General features: G+C 46.6%; 2 protein-coding genes across 12 annotated transcripts in view; both read left to right on the forward strand.

Annotated features, from left to right (window-relative positions):
- The first annotated feature begins 626 nt into the window (after nucleotides 1–626).
- On the forward strand, nucleotides 627–5,097 carry eomesa (eomesodermin homolog a). 2 transcript variants are annotated; one of them, XM_035620418.2, is made up of 6 exons: nucleotides 627–1,694; nucleotides 2,096–2,250; nucleotides 3,021–3,142; nucleotides 3,377–3,535; nucleotides 3,704–3,765; nucleotides 3,850–5,097. In XM_035620418.2, the coding sequence occupies exons 1-6, from the start codon at nucleotides 958–960 to the stop codon at nucleotides 4,631–4,633; spliced, it is 2,019 nt and encodes a 672-aa protein (XP_035476311.2). In that variant the 5' UTR covers nucleotides 627–957; the 3' UTR covers nucleotides 4,634–5,097. The 2 variants fall into 2 exon arrangements, with proteins under 2 accessions (XP_035476311.2, XP_035476312.2); XM_035620419.2 differs by having other exon boundaries at nucleotides 645–1,694; nucleotides 3,871–5,097.
- A 7,147-nt stretch (nucleotides 5,098–12,244) lies between these two features.
- LOC118291906 (sodium bicarbonate cotransporter 3-like) overlaps nucleotides 12,245–19,950 on the forward strand; it is a 33,219-nt gene continuing 25,513 nt past the window's right edge. For 9 of the 10 annotated variants that reach the window (XR_007030325.1, XM_047330167.1, XM_047330171.1 and 6 more), the window contains exon 1: nucleotides 12,245–12,445. Coding sequence is in view for 9 of the 10 variants with exons in the window: in XM_047330167.1 (XP_047186123.1) it covers nucleotides 12,401–12,445 (45 nt within the window). In the remaining variant the exon portion in view is untranslated. Of the gene's footprint in view, nucleotides 12,446–17,461; nucleotides 17,686–19,950 lie in introns of those variants that run through there. The other variant, XM_035620416.2, reaches the window with a different exon arrangement.

The raw sequence follows: 19,950 nt of genomic DNA on the forward strand, positions 1-19,950 counted from the left end.
TTAAAAAAAAGAGATATTGTGTGTGTTATTTAACAGTCGATAGTTGTAATCCAGCCTGGAGACCTGGACGTGGAAGAGGCGTCGCAGTCCAATTATAGGAAACAAGGTGCACATGTGAACATTTCTTTTTTCTCTTCGGGAAACGTGTTGGAGTGTTTGCAGGTGGGGGAAGGTCTCGTCGTCTGCTGTTGGATGGGAGTGTGTGTGTGTGTGTGTGAGAAGAAGTCATCTGACGATCTGAGTGTGTGTGTGTGTGCGCGCTGCAGGACGCTGGAGCCTCGAAGCTGAACGTTTCCAAGGCACCGAGTGCGTAAAGGGGGAAATCAGGGATTTTGCGTTTGAGGTAAACATGTGAAGAAATTCCCTTGTTGTTGTATTTTTTTTTAAATGTTTGATTTAAATTCTACAACAAATCCAACATTATTTGCCCTTTTTTTTTTTTAGATTATGGCCGCGCGCAAAGTGGCGTCTACACTGCAGGTTGGGTGAGAATCTAAATCATTAAAAATGAACAAAACGCGTCGACAGTCGCCACAAAGTTGCTCTCATGTGCCAGATATTACTTTGTAATTGAATTAAACATGCGGGGCTGCAGGAGTGGTGCTTCTCCAAAAAGCTCCTCCCCGCCCCTAACGCTGACAATCAGCAGTGTGTGTGTGTGTGTGTGTGTGTGGGGACAATCTTTATAAGAGCCGCTGCACATCCCACGTCCAGCCCATAATCAGATCCGAAAACCCGTAGGTGAGGAGAAGGTTGAACCTCCTTCCATCATTCGTCAGGGAGGGAGGCTGCGCGCACGCACACACACACACACACACACACACGCGCGCGCACAGAGACAACCAGGGCACCGGTGGCCGTGTCGCCTCCTCGGCCGAGATCCACTCTCTGGGACTCCTCTTTAAGAACTCTCCCCTTACCACCTGCAACAACCCCAACACCCCCCCCACGACAACAATGCAGCTAGAGAACATCCTTCCCAGCGCGAGCATCAATTTACCCAAAACCTTTTACAACCTCTCGTCGTCGGACAGCGTCGCCAACAGCCCGAGGCCCGCGGCCGCGTCGCAGCAGCAGCAGCAGCAGCAGCTCGAGTACCAAGACGTCGACCGGACGGAGTCGGAGTCGAGCAGCGCGCCCAAGAAGTACCTGAGCGGGGCGGTGGGCGGCGGGATGCTGGGCGAGGCGGGCGACGCATTCACCGCCAAGTCCGCGCCCGACGCGAGGAAAGGCTCCCCGGTGCTCGGCGAGGACGAGCTGGCGAGCGGGCGGCGCTACAGCATAGACGAGCTGGGCTCCGACAGATACTTCATCTCGTCGTCCCAGGCGAGTGCCGACATGGCGAGCCCCTGTTCCCTCTTCCCCTACGCAGGACAGGCCGGCTCCGTGTACCCGGGCTCCGGCGGCTCCAGGTACCCGGCGTCGCTTCATTACGGATCCGTGCTGCCGCCCGCGGGCTTCTCCTCGTCGTCCGTGTGCACCGGCCGGAGTCAGTTCGCCGGCGCCGGGTACCAGTTCAGCCAGGGGCCCGGCTGCTTGTACCCCTCCTACCCCGGGACGGGCACGGGCATCGGCTCCATGTCGCTGCCGGGCTCCGCCGCCGGAGCCCGGGCGCAGGTGTACCTGTGCAACCGGCCCCTGTGGCTCAAGTTCCACCGGCACCAGACCGAGATGATCATCACCAAACAGGGCAGGTGAGCATGACGCGCGCCCGGAGGATCTGAGGGGCTGATTTGAAAAACACCAACAAGCATGAATGTTGTATTATTTTATCTCTAAAGTTGGCTTGTTTCCTTTTCGTTTCGAGGCCAGCAGTGGTTTCTGGCCACCACTTTTTACGCACGAGCAAAAACTGATCCATATCTCGCTTTTACGCATTTTTACGCATTTTTTGGCGAATACATTTTTCAAGTTTTCGTTTCAGCTAAATTGTAAATGCACTTTTACGCAACAGTTTAATCGTGGCACCGATGCAATGATTTCAATTCTGCCAAACACGACCACTGCCAGCGTGTTTTTTTGTTTCGGCGTTTTTTCCTGCTCGATATTTATGAGGATCATTTTTCTTAGTAATTCCCGTTTTTCCTTCTTCCAGACGGATGTTTCCGTTCCTCAGTTTCAACATCACCGGACTGAACCTCACGGCACATTACAACGTGTTTGTAGAAGTGGTGCTGGCCGACCCGAACCACTGGCGCTTTCAGGGGGGAAAGTGGGTCACGTGTGGCAAAGCAGACAATAATATGCAAGGTGAGTTATCGACACTTTGAGATCAAGTTATTGAGAATTTGGCCAATTTTGTATTTCGAAATTTCACAAATGCTTCAAAAAAATATATACTCGATGAAGCAGATGTTGCATTTTTTTGTCGTGACAGCTTTGGCGTAAAATATTATAATGAAGCTTTAATGGTTTTGAAAATAAATATATTCATAGTTACAATCAAATTCAGCTCTCGAGAATTTTGGATTTTGAGTATTTTAATGGATCAATTTATACATTTTAAGTGTAATTTATTTTGGAGTGTCAGGCCATCTCGGAGAAGCAGTTATTAAATATGCCTTATTGTTTGCTTCTTGTTATGTATCATGTGAAGCACTTTGTATCTTTGTTTCAAAAGGTGCTATATAAATAAAAAATGTACATCCTTATTTATTAAATGATAAAGAGTTGTAACTTTAAATATAATCAAGTAGTTATTCATTTTTCTTTTGATAATTTGATCTTAATAGAAAAATATATAAGGGGAAAAATTATTTTACAAATAATTCTTTTCCAAATTTTATTATATTGGAAAATAAAGTCACGAGCTCTTCAAGCAACTATTATTGAATTATTTTTAATCGGTGAAAACAAATACTTTGAATCACAGGAATATGTTTTTATTATTTTTCAAAAGTTGTTTGATGATAAGAAACTATATTCATTATAAGATTTTTTTTTTAATCAGTTTTTGACTCTGACAAAGGTTTTCTGTTTGTCATTTCACTTAAGTCGTAATTTTTTTTCTTCATTTTTAGGCAACAAGATGTATGTTCACCCTGAATCTCCGAACACTGGTGCTCACTGGATGAGGCAAGAAATCTCTTTTGGCAAGTTGAAGCTGACCAACAACAAAGGGGCCAACAACAACAACACACAGGTGAGACACTGATCCGTCTGTCTGACCTGCTCGAAATACAACATTTGCCAAATTATTATTCATTTTTATAAACCTGGATTCTGTTTTTATTTATTTATTCAGTTCATTTAAAAAAAAAAGAAAAATAATATTTGCCAGCTTCTTACAGTTCACACTGTAATCGAAAGTGAAGAGCGGATGTGTTTAGGTTTTTTGTTTAACCACACGTCCCGTCCCCCCTCCTCCTCCCTGCAGATGATCGTGTTGCAGTCGCTTCATAAATACCAGCCACGGCTGCACATTGTGGAGGTGACGGAAGACGGAGTGGAGGACATGAGCAACGAGGCCCGAACTCAAACCTTCACCTTCCCAGAGAACCAGTTTATAGCCGTGACCGCCTACCAGAACACAGACGTAAGAGTCACAGTCACGGTTCTGTTATTTTAGATTCATTCAAAATCAAAGCTCGAATTTTGCGCGTTAAATTCTTTCTTGCTTTTATTCTGAAATGAAGTCCCTCGTGTACGTAGATTATTTAAACAGGAATATAATGAGTTGTTTTCTTCGCCTGTTTGTTTTCAGATCACACAGCTGAAGATAGATCACAACCCATTTGCAAAAGGCTTCCGGGACAATTATGACTCGTGAGTTTCGAGCAATGCGGTCGACCTGTTTTCTGTTTTGTTTTTTTTCCTTCTTGGACCCCCCCTTTCTATTTTGTAAACAAGTTCCTTATTTCTGTTGCACAGGATGTACACCGCCCCGGAGAGTGACCGGTTGACCCCGTCCCCGACAGACTCCCCCCGCTCCACCCAAATCGTGCCTGGGGCCCGCTACGCCATGCAGCCTTTCTTTCAGGACCAGTTTGTCAACAACCTGCCTCAGAACCGCTTCTACACCGGCGAACGGGCCGTGCCCCAGACCAACAGCCTCCTCTCACCGCAGAGCGAGGACGCCAGCGCGGCCGCCGCCTCCGCCGCCGCCCAGCGCTGGTTCGTCCCCCCGGTCCAGCAGCCGGGCTCCAACAAGCTGGATCTGTCCTACGACAATGACTATTCCACCAGTAGCCTGCTGTCCTACGGCATAAAGCCGCTGTCCCTACAGACGTCCCACGCCCTCAGTTACTACCCGGACTCGGCCTTCGCCTCCATGGCGGCGGGCTGGGGCACCAGAAGCACTTACCAGCGCAAGATGACCACGGGCCTGCCCTGGTCCCCGCGCCCGAGCCCCCCGGCCTTCCCCGAGGACCAGCTGGGGGCCACAAAGGACAAGCTGCCGGAGGAGAGCGCGCCGCCGGCCTCGACCTGGATCGAGACGTCCCACTCGCTGAAATCAGTTGACTCTAGCGACTCTGGCGTGTACTCCATGGTGTGCAAGAGGCGCAGGATGTCCCCCGGGGGCTCGAGCACAGAGAACTCCCCCACCATCAAGTGTGAGGACTTGACTACGGAGGAGTACAACAAGGACAACCCAAAAGGCATGGGTTATTATGCATTCTACACAAGCCCCTAAGACTGTATTTATTGAAACTCTATATGAATTCTTTTGAGTGCTCTCCATTCCTTGTTAATGTCTTTTTTCTCTTCTCTCTAAAGGTGCCAAAGCTTAGTGTTGCCCCCCCCCCCCCCCCCCCCCCCCCCAATCCCCCCAAAGCAAGCTGCACACGGTTATTTTCCCAGGCCAGTCCCTCTAACTCACATACCTGAACATGCGTAGTGATTGTTGTTTTTGGAAAAGAAAAGCATGTCCCCTTTTTTAATTCATTTATTTTTTACAGAAAGAACTTTTTTCCTTCTTCTTCACAAATGTGATTTTATTTTTCTTTCTTTTTATTCTCCAGCGTATTTAAGTCATTTTTGTTGTACAGTATTCGTGCACTTTAGAATGTGATGTATCTTGTACAAATTGTCTTCATGGAGGTGTGATTAAATGGATAATAAAAAAAACGGCTTTTCATAAAGCGTTGTCCAAACGTCCTTCTCTGTATGATTCATTCACGCGCGAAGTCGGAGAACCTAAACGCATTTGAAAAACATACAAACACAGTTGCAGCAGGAGGAAGAAAAAGGGGATCTCATGCATTCAAATTAGTCAAACTTTAAATGGAAATTGTGCATGTCTTGTTAAGCGTGTGAACGTGCACATGCAGTAGGGACTTGGAACTGTGTTTTATGGCTTGTTAAGGAGGCCAGGAAGTCGGGCCTCTAAAACGGAGGCCCCTGTGGCGGCTGCTGCCGTCAGGCTGACACAAGAACGAGCAGGATGCAAATTATGAACCCGGCATCTGACAAATACAGTGGCCTTGAGGGGGAGGGGGGGCAAAAAAAATAAAAAGAGAAGCCAATTCCATCTTTTTAATTTGGTGTAGTAATCAATGCTTCTCCCGTGATGAGTTGAAAATTAAAATTCGATAAGCTTTGCACTACTTCCTCTGCACAAGATTTGCTTCATATGCAAACACGAAGTGTCGATCGTGTTCTCCCAAAACTCCAAGATAATGTTTTTTGTTTTGTCTGCACACAAAGGTATTTAGTTTACTGTCACAGAGGAGCAAAGAAACCAGAAAATATTCAGATTTAAGAAGCTGAAATCAGAGAATTTTGCCTTTTATTCATAAAAACTACTAAAATAGTTGGCGATTGATGAATTAGTCGATTACTAACCAATTAACTGTTGCAGCTCTGGTCGGAAATACACAAAAGCATATGCATGGTTAAAAAGAACAAACAGGAGGGTTTGAGATGTCACTAACAGTGAACGCTCTCTTCTTGTTTTTAAGGCTCGTCTGTCGCTTTTTTTTTCTCTTATAGGCAGAAATTCTCAAAAGCCATGATGTGTTTGTGCTCTAAAAGAGCTGAGCAATCCCTTTTCATGCTCGCAAATGAGTGTCACAAGGTGCCACCGGTACATGCGAGCGAGAAGAGTGTGATTGGAATAAACGAGATGTACATGTTTTACATGACGCCACTCGCAACACGGAGCACACACACACACACACACACACACACACACACACACACACACACACACACACACACACACACACAAAAAAAGGAACGCAGTCGTACTACATCCGTCTGTTTGTTGCCGTGGCGTTTTCACACGTTTCATAATTCACCTAAGTAACAGCAACTGCACGTAGAAAAAACATGAAAGCGGCGGGGGAGGGGCAACGGTAAAACGGTTCCGTCATCCGTCCAACCTAAGGGCGACGTACTCATTGTCAACACGTCTATTTATACCGTAGAGCGATGGCCTCTCCGAAAAGTGGATTAGCGAAGATGAAATCCACAAAAAGAGAAGTCACACAGAGACTTGCTTGGCGCGTGTGCTCGGCACCTGTTTTTCCTCAGTGAAAATATACTTCAACCCCCCCCCCCCCCCCTCCCCATAAGGACCCCAATTGGAATTGATTTACATACTCAAATTTCTAATTAATTCTGTTGTCAGACTCCCTGACAAAGTGAGGAGTCTGACTAACTCCAATTAACACCTCCTAACAAGGTAGAGTGCTTGATTGCCCTGGCCTCTCAGGAAAGCTGTAAGAAAAAGAAAAAGGCTCCTCGGGGGGATTCGAGCCTGGGGGGGGGGGATAAAAAAATAAAAAAATGTTTGCACTTCGTTCGTGTCAGCGAAATTGTGTTTCCAGGGGCGTCTGATGATGTTTTGAATCCTCCTCTGCTGACCTTGACCTCTGCTCGCCCAGCGAAGGTCGAGTGCGACGGAACAGAATTAGGGGGGGGGGGCATTTGGACGACCACGGCAATTTTATCTTCACATGACATTGATATCCCATAACTGCCTTATCTTTTAATAGCAGTTGCTGTAACCTTTGTGCTTCTCGCGGACGGAATCCACGAAGAACTTGTCGAGCGTCCTCATTCTTCATCATTTCGTATGTGTGCGAATGTGATTCCCATTTCACATCTGTCATTGGCTGTTTCCAACAATAACTAACAACTTGCAACAAACGCGACCGCTGGGAACGCTACTGCTGTTTAAAACGCCTTGTCAAATGCGTGTCAGCGCGGGAGCTGCGGCCGTCACCTCCGTCACCTCCGTCGTCCTCCGACTGGGACGAAACCCTCTGTCCACGAACTCACGTCTTCAACAACAGCATGTTTTCACATCAACCGCCACGGGGACATTTATCTCTTGTATTTAAACCGCAAGCGTCGCCCTCCGTCTTTCCACCGCGGCTCAAGCAACAACAAAAACAACTCGCCCGACCGTTCATCATGGTGGGCTGTTCCCGCGGCTTTTTTTCTCTTTTTTTTTTTTTTTTGACGACAAGACGATTCCTGGGCGACCCCGACAAAAAAAAAAGAAAAAACCCCCGGCAACAAGTCGATAAGATTGTGTCTTTGTCGAGCGTTCATGCAAGAAGCACAGCAATCAATAGACACCTCTGCACACATGCTCCCACATATTCAGACCGTGTTCACCTGCAGGAGATATGCGCAATGGGGATAAGACCTGAATAGCCGGCGACCCCGGGCTCCGCTGCGGTTTTTTTTTACGGTTTATAGTTCATGAGTAAAACTTGACATCTCTCTTCCTCCTTCTCGTTTTGTGCGCGCGCACGCCTGTGCCCTTCCCGCAGGCCGCACATCGGCGTGGACCACGCAGAGTTCACGTGCGAAAGGCCAAGGAGGCCACGGAGACATCGTACGCAAGGAGGGCTGACATCCAAAAATGAACGCCCGAGGCGGTTTCCTCACCTTCAGTCACACAGTATTACTGCTCTCACTGACTAAATGCAGCCGCAGGCAGGTGTGTGTGTGTGTGTGTGTGTGTGTGTGTGTGTGTGTGTGTGTGTGGGGGGGGGGTCACGGTTCCTTTAGACCTACAGACAGGCAAGAAATGAGACGGTGGTGGTTACGTTTCCTCTTCACACTGCATTTCCCCCTTGTGAAGTGTTGATAAATGTCACCTCAGTTAAATGATCATTAAAGCCGGTCGGAATTACCGCAAAAGCGCTTCCTCGGGGACAGCTCCGGGTCACGCGTGGCCACTGCCTTGTTCCGTCTCGTGACGCGTTCACTCACAATATAGTGGCGTTTATTGTGCAGAAAAAGATTTTGTTTCGTCGGGTTCGGCTCGATCAGCCAATGCAAGTCACATCCACGCTGCGAAAAAAGGAAAGAATTGGGCGAGAAAAAAATGACTTGTGATATTATCTGTCCGGGCAGCAAGTAGCTAACCCCGCTTGACAAGTAATCTTGGAATAAAGACACATTCGTGATCAATTCAATTGGATGTGCCATGAATTCAAAGATAAAAACAAGTGATTAAACTTTCAAAACAAGATAATTCATCTCATATTACCAATTTTTAGATTCAAAATCTCGGCAAACACAGAAAAAATGTGCAGTGCCGGTCTTTATAATCGTATCCGAAATGACGAGTGGTACTAGACGCGGTACCAGTAGTACCGGGTTCTAGTAAACTACTGTACCACCTTTGTCGATATAGTCAAACAATCAACAAATATGAGCTTTTTTCAGACATGAATTCCAGAAAAGGTCTGGAAAAACTGGGTCCGGACCTTTTCCCGGAGTTTGCCCTTCACATATGGCGAAGGCATCAGGAGGTAGTCCGAGTCAGACGGACTTGTACTGGGGGGCTGGCAGGAGAAGTTCTGAAAAAAAAATGTCCAATGTCCGTTCTCACATACAGCCCCTCTGGAAAATGTCCAGACTTCGCTTCTCATGTGAAACGCAGCCGTAGATACTTCCTGGCACGTGTGCATGTCATGGGATTTTTCTGTTTGATGCATCCTGACCATATGTTCTTCGTCTTATTATGAAGCGGAGGTCACGGGCGCCGACAGTCCTGATGATGCTGACGAGGGCGCAGCTTGTAGCTCGCCCCAGGTGTTGACGTACAGCACACGATGCCCTAGATTTAGTCTCACTGCCTCCTCTGGAACCCGGCTCGTCAGCGGTGAGTCGGGGGTTGGGGGGTGCGGGGTGCGGGGTGGGCCCACTATACAGTTACGGGTGTCATGCTCACGGGTCCGTTGGAGTATGACCCTGGTGTGAGATGCGAGTCTCAAGTTAGCGGGGCCACAACTGCTTGGAGAAGGGCTGTCGCGCGTAGGCAGGGAGCACCGAGGTGAGAGGAACCAGAGGCGAGACGGGGGCCCATCGTGCTGCTTGTGCCCCCCCCACCCTCCCCGGACGGCGTGTGCAGCTCCGGCAGGGTCCTGACTCCACTGGTGCATGGGTAACGTGGAGGAGAGTATCCCGCAGCTAAGCTGCACTTAACAGCACATTGATTTCAAACCCCCGTGTTCCCTCTGGAGGCCAGTGGGACGCACCTCAACCGGCCGGACCCCCCCCTTCCCACTTTCCCCTTCTGACCACCACCATCACCATTTACCATCTCCAACCGCCGTCTACCCATCCCTGTGTCGATTTGGATACACCATGCTGGTCACTGCCCCCCCCCCGCCCCCCCCAGTCCTCACAACGGTCCCAGGGGCACTAAGGCTCCCGCAAGACCCCCGGTCTTGAGAGCAATGTTTGGGGCAGGGGGGCGGTGCAGAGAGCAGCCAGCTGGAAAAGATCGCTGGTCAAAATCAATGCATTGGCACTTTGAGGGGAGCGCTCCTCCAACAGATTTGGGAATTTCACGTTCTCTCCTGGCACCCTCAGAAAAAAGGGAAGGAAAAAACCCCCCCCAACATCCACCAAATCTTGTGGGAAAAGAGGAACTCTTAACTTGTACAGTCAATATTCATTTGGTGGCGTGCACCTGACACGTTAAGCCCTGTCAATCTGTCGCCTCTCGCTCCTCACAGCTACATGAAATATCTCAATTAAGAGCAGTAATACTTCCACCACAGCAAGTTCAGAGCAGTAACGTCTGCCCCCCCCCCCCTCCACAACTTTCCTCTCCAAAGCTTTGAAAGGAGAAAACTTTCTTTCCCGTCATCGCCACACCTTTGCACTCCGCATCCCTTCATGCGAAATCCCAGCACAGGTGGATGCCAGTGTGGCGCTTCTTCCACTTCGTCTAACTTCTGACTCATCTCCCCCGGCTGCATTGTGCGGATGCATGTTTTCAGGGAGCGGGTAACACAGCACACGCCTTTGTGCGCTAATGGGCTTCTCAGCATCTTTAAGACTCCGGGTACAATTAAGAGGTGATAGTTTGATCTCCCACCTCGCAAGTTCTATTTCTGAGCCCGCCGCGTGATTGTGCCGGAGGTTGCTGGGGCGGGTGAGGAACAAGGCTCTATTTAAAGGATAGACACCGATGAACTCTTCTTGCGGGAGCTGACTTACCTCTGCCGTTCGCACCTGTCTGCTTTCTATTCCGACCGCGCGGTGTTCTATACTGAAGTTGAGTATTGTTGGCATGTGATTGTGCATTAATTCACATGACAGAGTGTGTTCCCTGCGACCATGGCATTGCTTTGCTCTCTTTTTTACCCCCTAGTCTGTATCAAACTCCATGCTTATGGAAGAAAAGTAGTAGAAGAAAAGCAACGGGCAAAATTATTCCATCATGCACCAACGCCTACTTGACTTCGCCCATTTACAACCAAAGTTCGAAATACATTCTTCCAACTAAAGCCTTGTTTGCAATTATGTCAAGGCTATTGTACGTGATTTGGTTTTAATAATTCAATGATGGATAAAGAGGCCCTTCGATGGGCAAGGTGTATCCCGCCTCTCGCCCCATTGTCATCGGGGATTGGCTCCAGCCCACGTCCCCGCGACCCTTAGAGGATAAAGCTGTATAGATAATGGATGGATGGATAATAACTAAAGAGTGACTTACTGTTAATACAGCATGTTCATTTCTCAAAGCCAACTGATGGGCCATGAGAAATAATGCAGCATCGCCATCTGCTGGTGAACACCATCCATTACACAGTGGTTGTTGGTTGCATCAATATTTAATAGATGACAGGTAAAGATAGTTTTAATGGAGGTAGGATGATGAGCCTGTGTCAAGAGCTTGTTGGATGGTCAATTTCAAATTTGTGCAGATAATGTGTATTACTTCTTTTTTTATTCGGCTTCTAAATCAACTTAATATTATCATTAATATTACAGATGAAAAAGGTGGGCATGATTATTGATCTCCCTCTTTCTTTACTTGAGAACCTTCTGAAATAGCCCGTACTGATGTTCATGCATTTGTAATATAACTATCTGAAGATGTTGCATGCAATAGGTGTCCACCTCACGGCCTGCTTGTAAATCTACAGTAAACTCGTATATGTTGTTAAGCTTAAAAAAATCTAGTGCGTCACGGCTTGGCCATAAGTACAGTGCCGTGATTTGTGATTTCAGTTGCCTATATTTAGGAGGAAAAAAATTTAAATAGATCTTCTTACCTTGTATTTTTGACCTTAAGCTGGTATGGCTTAGTGCGTTAAACCGCCGACTTTGGAACGAAAGGTCAAGGCTCAATTCCAGGGTCATCCCAATGCGGAGGCTTGATTCCACCTGCCTCGATGAGTTGTAAGTCGCTCAGGATAAAAAGCAAAATAAAGATGAAATCATGTGTGTTCCTCAAATTGTTTGCCACAAGTGAGAAGAAAGGAGAGTTGTAATAATATTACAAATCTAATTTAAAACATCTTACATGGTTGTTGTCGTGGTACTTGTCATGTCCATTTGGGAAACAGCAGATTCGTATATCAGGTGTGATTGTAAAAATAATAATAGTGGGCGGCCTCCATTACAGAATTTATGGAGGGAAAAAAGAGAAATGTTTGATGTGGGATGCCCAACGTAGAGTACAGCATATTCTGGATATCTTGTAGTATATATTGTGATATTAAAACTCCCGAGAGTATGGTTAAATAAAAACTTGTTCAACTTCAACTTACATTTCAGGGCGACGAAAGCTCAAATCCTCCCCAGCATGGTGTTTAAAAAACACAACAAAAAAACAAAAACATCACAACACAAAAGGCCCGCTCGGGACTTTTGAGGCGACGAAGCCATACGCCCCGCCCCCTGCCAACTGCGTCCGTAGATGTGATTCGCTGAGAACGCCGGCGATTGAAAGCCCATTGGCGACGAGTCGCCGTCAATCAATCAAAACAAGGGGCGTGTCCTCGCTGCGTCGTCAGGGGGTGGGGGGGAAAAAAAAGCGCACAGCCAGTCAGTAGTCGTCTCACTTCTGACAAGTGTCACCGGGCCCCGGTCTCACATCAACCGGCTAAAAATAAATAAACACAAAAACAGAAGAGCTAACGGTGAAGAAGAAGAAGAAGGAGGAGAAGGAGAACGAGACGAAACAGTAGGCGGAAGAATGGACGAACCCTCGGAACAAATGATGAGACCCCTCCTGAGAACAGTGAGTCCCCGCCCGGCGCTGCTGCTGCCGCCGCTGCTGCTGCTGCCGGCGGGCTTTTCTTGTTTCTTTCTTTCTGTTTCTGAAACCCGCGAGAGCCCCCGCCTGTGTGTGGGGGGGCTCTTTGTCCGCGTGCGTTCGCTCACGAGCGGCCGCAGAAGTCCGAGGAGGGAGGGATGATGATGATGATGCTGCTGCTCGCTCGCTCGGGGGGACTTCGTGTTTGGGTTGGCACCATCCGGCGGGCGGGCGGCTACTATTGTTAGCCCCGGCTTTCTGCCCCTGACACGTGGCAACGGACACAACAAAGTGGTCGCTTCGTTTTGCTCACCTTCCGCTGGTTGTCGAGGAAGCGCTGGATGATACGGAGTTAGTGAGTGAGTGAGTTACTGAGTGAGTGAGTGAGTGGGTTAGTTGGTTAGTTACTGAGTGAGTGAGTGAGTTAGTTAGTTGGTTAGTTACTGAGTGAGTGAGTGGGTTAGTTGGTTAGTTACTGAGTGAGTGAGTGAGTTAGTTGGTTAGTTACTGAGTGAGTGAGTGAGTGAGTTAGTTGGTTAGTTAGTGAGTTAGTTGGTTAGTTAGTGGGTGAGTGAGTTGGTTAGTTACTGAGTGAGTTAGTTGGTTAGTTAGTGAGTGAGTTAGTTGGTTAGTTAGTGAGTGAGTTAGTTGGTTAGTTAGTGAGTTAGTTGGTTAGTTAGTGAGTGAGTTAACAAGTTAGTGATTGAGTTCGTGAGTTAGCGAGGTAGTTAGTGAATTGGTTAGTGAGTGAGTTAGGTAGTGAGTAAGTGAGTTAGTTAGTGAATTAATTAGTGAGTTAGTTAGTGAGTTAGTAAATGAGTGAGTTAGTTAGTGAATGAGTTAGTGAATGAGTGAGTTAGTGAGTTAGTTAGTTAGTTAGTTAGTTAGTTAGTTAGTTAGTGAGCCGGTCACGAGCACAGTCGAGTCTGGTCACAGAAGTTAGAAACCGTTAGTCCACAAAAAATATTTATCCGAGTATTTTTAATGAACTAAAACGTACATACTCATGTAAAATCTTTACTCGCACGACCATCCGTTTAATTCTACATGCACTATTATGCTCAGTCAACAGATACATTTTATTTATATACTTCTATTTATATAATTTTATAAATTTTTGACTTACTGTTTTGTTTTTTTCTAAGTGACATGTGTTTTGCTATGCAAATGCACCAGTGGGTAAAGTTGAAAAAAAATTGTTGTACAGTTTCACATGTGCAATGACAAGAAAAGGCTTCTATTCTATTCTATAAGTATAAAGTAGATTCAGGACTCATCTACTTCAATAATTCAAACTTAAAAGATCAATATTAATGTCACTGTTCAATACTTTTACAATTGTTGTCACCAGAGCTGTGGCCGTTAATTGATCAGTAATAGATGGTTAAATTAATCGCCAACTATCTTATAAGGAGACTTATATGTCATTGGCAGTAGTCTATAATTGATTTATGGTACAGTTACATACAATTGTGAGTTGTTTTTTTAAGTTTTCATCCTCAAGTTCAAAAGGTTCCCCCGCTGGTCGCATGTGGGGCTGCAACTAGCGATTCTTTTCATTATCGATTAATCTGTCGAGTATTTTCTCGATTAATCCCGATTTAAAAACTCCCTGAACCGCTTAATCAATTAGCGCAATAGTTGGCGATTCATTTCCTCGTCGATTACTAATCAATTAACTCTTGCAGCTCTAGTTGCATGAACAATATGAATCCCGAGAAGTTTGTGATGAGATCTGCTCACATTAAAAGTCTCATTTCCATATCAAATGTGCCCAGAATAGCTTCGCTTTCATGTGACATTTCCAAGTCAGGAAACGCTGCTAATTTTACTGTGAAAGCTTCTGCAGCCACGGAGGGAATACACACACACACACCCACCCACCCACCCACCCACCCACCCACACACACACACACACACACACACACACACACACACACACACACACACACACACACAGAAAAAACAGATCGATGCATTTGTCTGCACAATATTGGGACCCATGAGTAACGGCTCAGGTCCCTACGTGATGTTTCTTAAAGCGAGTTTTGACAGTGCACAGACCCACATCCTGTCTGCCTGGGGTGTAACTTTACCGTCACAGCTGGGACGATTGGGGCATCAAACGCTCGGCCTAGTGACGAGCGCATGCACCAAAAAAAGAAACCTGTGGCAGTCAGAGCTAAGTTTAAAACGCAGGCTGACTTTCTGACATCAGTGAGTGTTGGGTGTAGGGTTGTCTACTACTGTGTTTGCGTGCTTGGGTATGTACCGTGTGTGTGTGTGTGTGTATGACATGTGCGTGTGTGTGTGTATGACATGTGCGTGTGTCAGAGGAAACTTGACGCCGGAGTCGATGAAAAGGAGCTGCTGGAAGCCGGCGTGTTCACCGGGACGCGGGACCCTCCTCCAGGCTGTGATGAAACCTGCCTGTTGCCGAATTAAGTCTCTGGGCTTTATTGACTGCTAGTCCATCCAAATCCTGAGGAACCATAATTGCTAACCTTTGAGTTGGACACTCAGCTAGTGTGTGCAACGACAAAAAAACCCACAAATTTGGTTTCAACAGGAAGTGCTTGTTATTTTCAGGCCTGCTTGATGACCGGCACTGCTGTTACAGTAGGTGCGGTTAACTCATGTCATGTAATGTGACCGAGCAGTTGTTCCGATGCCTTCTAGAACACAAAAGATCGTGTTTATGGTATTCGTAAAGGGCTACATATATTTTTAAATGACCTTCATGGAGGTGACAGCCTTGTATCCTGTGCCGCGAAGGGCTTAGTGGCCAGAGATTAGACTCATTGGTACCACGATCTAATGTCTTAGTCCGTTGTTGACTGTGGATGTGCACAGAAAGAAGATTGTAAAAGCAGTTGTGTAGCTTGGAATTTCAAAAACCCATTCAAACTTTAAATGTTTTGAAACCAGGTAGGAATTGGATTAGTTTCAAAAGGGGCACTTTTTAAAAAAAATTCTTTTGTCTTACTCAGCCCACAAACCAGGGAATTGAATGTGTTTAAGTTCCAAAAGAATGTGTGCTTTATTAAAAAATGACTCTGAAATGTTGTCAAGAAGCAATTTCAATTCTCCTTATAGGGGACGTATCGCATATTCAACTGATAAGAACAGATACTGCACTTGATCTTGAGAGGCGAGTAGACTGCAAATCATTGTAATAACTTAATTACAGACCACCAGTTTCATCTATGCGAGTTATCATCTACACTAACGTGGCTCTATAGTATCAGCTCTCGTTGAATCCTTCCAGGAATGAAAGGAATTCTTTGCTTTGCATCCTGCTGTCCCGCTACCGAAAGAGGGTTTCCGTCCCGTCAGCGTCAGTCGCCCTCTGATCTGGACTATTATTGGCTTAGCACTTTCTGCCACAGGGTTACTGGGTGTTTTTATGACTTTTACTCGCTGCTTTGAAAGGGTAATTACACAGAATGGTCCCCTGTGTGTGCCCGTCTTGATAGTGCTCCGCTCTGTTCGGCCATATTATTATGATAATAAGATAAAAATGATTCATTGCTACACTACGCCAGCTCTATAGGCTTATCTGCGTACGCGACACAAAAGCCCGACTGTTGCTTTCTGTAGGAATTAAATGTCCTTTTGAGGACGTGTGACGTGATTAAATGTCACAAGCCTTTGAGTGCCTGAGAAAATTTAAATTCAGACTTGTCTAAAAAGTCAGACACAGTTTATCACAGCATCTGCTGGTAAACAATGTCATATATATATATATATATATATATATATATATATAGGCTTGTCAATATTGTCAGTGCTGGAGCCATCAGCCTTCTTTTTCCTTGCAGGTTAATGTCCACACGCCTGAGCTGAGTGTTATAAAGCGTCGCTCCGGTCAAGTGATTATACACAGGGTCAACCTGACGCCCACATTAGGGCCCGGGCTGCTCCCTGAAAGTGGACGATTCGAATCATCAGTAGGAGATAGGCCTGTCACGATAGCTACTTCATGCTGCATGATATATTGTCCCAGAAATAGTTGCGACGAACAATATTATCGTCATTTTAAGACAATTTTTTTTTGATACTGAATCATGTGAGCCAGCGATTTATTAATCACACGTCGCGTCCGGATCGTCGGTCACATGTCACAGGATCGCCGGGCGTCTGACCTCAGAGCAAGCTTGGCATTTAGGTGTCACTCTTTCAATTTAATTTGCCCATTTTACATTCCTGATGACGTGTGAGTACCTTTTTAATTTTAGGTCTGGTTTGACCTTTGCCTTTACATTTTGCGCTCGGGTCTATTTGGAGCCGACTGGTACGGTTATAGGTTCTGGGTTCACGGGGTGGCAGCCTGTCTCTGGTCTTGGGTCCCCAGGGCGTTTTCCTTGAATTAAAAGAATACAAACTCTTTGGTTTACCACTTAGGTTTCAGCAATCTGCCCCTTTTGCCCTACTCGTGTGACCGTCGCTGTTGTGGGAAGGAAAACAAAACGAGCCGCGGTAATCGCGGGCTGCCGAAAGACGCGTCCGACCTCGAGGATATGGTAACGATTGTGAATGTCAAAGTCAAAGTCATCGGCGTTCTTAATCGATAGACGGCTATCTGACCTTCTTCAATTCATTGCACCCTCCGAGGAACGCCGAGCCCCCACATGTGCGCTTGTTTCTATTTATCTGTGGGGGGGGGTGGCTCCTCGTTTGTGACCTGAATACCTCAGCGGGTGAGCACTTGTGTGCCCTCCAAATATGTGTGCCCTCTGTGCTGTGTGTGTGTGTGTGTGTGTGTGTGTGTGTGTGTGTGTGTGTGTGTGTGTGTGTGTGTGTGTGTGTGTGTGTGTGTGTGTGTGTGTGTGTGTGTGTGTGTGTGTGTGTGTGTGTGTGTGTGTGTGTGTGTGTGTGTGTGTGTTTTTTTAAGCTCTTGGCTGGGTGAATAAAATATTCATGTTGGCATGGTGGGATTGGCTGCTGAGCAAAGAGCGGGCTGACAGGGAAGAGCGGAGCACGGTGTGTTCTGTAGCAGCTCCCTCCTTCCTCCCTCCCTCTGTATAAAGAGATGAGCAGAGGACGAGGCAAATAGACGAGTGCGACAGCGTCTCTGTTCTGTAAGCGCTTAGCTCGCACACACACACACACACACACGCACCTTCAACGAGAGAGATAACCGTCAGAGAAGAAGGAACTGGCTCGCGTCTGCGGATGTTTTAGTCTAAATGGACGAACAGAGCGAAGAGGAGACTGCGCTCGCGGTACGTCTGCCCGCGTTTTTCACCTGAACTGTTGTGCTGTGCACTCGAACGGGGGTCCAGGTTGCTCTGTGTGTGTGTGCCACTGGTGTGATCATTTCAGAGTGGAGTTGTGGTCCGTGCCGGCGAAGGATGCAGGCGGTCAGTTCATTTGGACCAAGAGGAGAGAGAAAAGACGAGGTGTGAGGACGAGAGGGGGAAACAGAGGCAAATCGGGGAGCCGTTGCCTCATTGAGACGGTTATGGCTGCTTGAAGGAGCGGGACAAGGAGAAGAGGGAAGGGAGAGTGGCGGGGGCACAGGAGGGGGAACAATAAGGTCCGCTCAGGCGGCTGAATTCAGACAAGGTGCTTTGTTTGTCTTTAAGTGAAATGAAATAAAATGCGTGTTGCTTTGTGCCCACAGTTGGAGTAGAGAGGCAGAAGGCACTGTTAAAATCAGGTGCACACATATGCGGGAGAAAGGAAAATATTCGTGAGTCAGAGAGAGAGCGCGAGAGAGAGGAGTCATGGTTTCCATCTTTGTGTTTACGCGTGCGTGTCTGCAAAGTCGCCGCGCGCGTTTGGGAATATTGATTGCATTCGGCGGAGACTGTGCTCGCGGACCGTTTTTGTTTTTGCCGAGGTTCCTGCCAAGTGAAATATCTTCCCGCTTGCTTATACTCAAAAAGGTTGAGCTATATGAGTCTGACTCTCGCCGCCCTCTGAGTAAGTGCCTTGTTCAAACATCCACGGGTGGAAGTAGTTGAATAGCTAGCGAGCAAAAAAGTCCGCAATCTATGATGTGATTATATCATTATATCTGGAATTGTCTGTTATTTCTATGCCTCTGTTTATAGACCTAATTCAATCGGTTGCATAATCCGGCATTAATTGTCAGTGAATGCGTGTCGATACTCTCGTCGGTGCTGAGTGGTGTGGTGAATTGTGCATTTGCCAGGGGGAGACGGACGGATATTCGGTAATCTCAGGCGACGGGTCTCTCACTGTGAACGACCTCTTTCACGTCAGTCTCTCTATATTGATTGGAGCGGTGTTCGACTCAAGCACTCCTACGCAAGCATACTTACAGAAGTGACAGACAACCTCTTGCTGAATTATAAAATTAACTTAGAGTGGCATATGTTCCAACCAAGGTTCTCAAAAACCCAAAAAGCTGTGACTTTCGAATGGGGGCAACACGACCCACTGTGACGTCACACGCTGAGTGAACTGTGAACTTGTGAGCTGCCGTCTTGAAGTCTCAAGTTTAGCATCGAGGCCAGCGCCATCTTGGTTTTCCTGAAACAAGAAGTGACCATGTTTGGAGGTGTGGGGGTGGAGCCTGACTGAGAGCTCGTCCGCTGCAAGTCCACCTACACCTGCGACAATGCACCCATTGGACCGCACTAGGTGTCAATCACGCTGTATCCACGCCCCCATGTATGCAGTGGTTTATTTACGTCGTTATGTTCACTACTGAGGCTATTGCATCTTCAGAGAAGCAGAATTTCAGCACGTCCATCTGGCAACTTGGCAACTTTTGTTCTAGATGACACCAACTTGGTAAGGTGTTACGTCAATCAAAGCCATTTTCAAGCATCGACACACGAATGAACAGAATTTTTCCAACACGACCATCTAGCTTGGCTCATACCATAACCTGTACGTTATGCTCGGTTAAATACTTAGAATAAAGCTCAATAGTGAGTTCACGCAGAGTTTTTTTTTCCCCTGTGAACTCGCCACATTAGATTAGAGAACGGACCCATGGTTAAGCCTTGTGTTTACTCTTAAAAGTTCATGTGAACTGTAAATCCCCACTCATACATAAAACCCAACATGACTGTGAATTTTCCACCTGAGCTGCTGAGAAAATCCTCATATGCAGACACACAAACAGTTAAGATTGGTCTCGCCTTAAATCCTTTCACAGATACAGCACGGACACTTTGGTAGTATATCGTGGAACATGTTATGTTTTAAGTGATGTGTTGCCTTTTATTGTGTCTTAAAAAGCAAACAATAGGTCAGTGGGGTTTTTTATTGGCAGCTTTATTAATTATTGACTGAGGCTTTTTCTCAGATGAATGCTCATATAGAAATGCTCTTTAACCAGTCAGCTGCATGACATGTTGAATTAAGATAGCTGACTACCTCATAACTGCAGCCGACCAACCAGATGTAACTCTGGCTTTTGTTATGGGGCGCTACAACTTTCTACGACTGGTGCTAATAACCATTAGCAAAGCAATGGAGCCGTGTCACCGTCACTTTCACTGTTAACATAA

This window comes from Scophthalmus maximus, chromosome 22 (genome assembly GCF_022379125.1).
Source record: "Scophthalmus maximus strain ysfricsl-2021 chromosome 22, ASM2237912v1, whole genome shotgun sequence".
Taxonomy (NCBI): domain Eukaryota; kingdom Metazoa; phylum Chordata; class Actinopteri; order Pleuronectiformes; family Scophthalmidae; genus Scophthalmus; species Scophthalmus maximus.

What these genes read in the sequence shown, in the direction of transcription:
- eomesa (XM_035620418.2), top strand. Translation starts at nt 958, where the DNA reads ATGCAGCTAGAGAACATCCTTCCCAGCGCGAGCATCAATTTACCCAAA. An exon ending in CCGCCTACCAGAACACAGAC is followed by an intron (nt 3,536 to 3,703) that starts GTAAGAGTCACA and finishes GTTTGTTTTCAG; the next exon opens with ATCACACAGCTGAAGATAGA. An exon ending in TTCCGGGACAATTATGACTC is followed by an intron (nt 3,766 to 3,849) that starts GTGAGTTTCGAG and finishes TTTGTAAACAAG; the next exon opens with TTCCTTATTTCTGTTGCACA.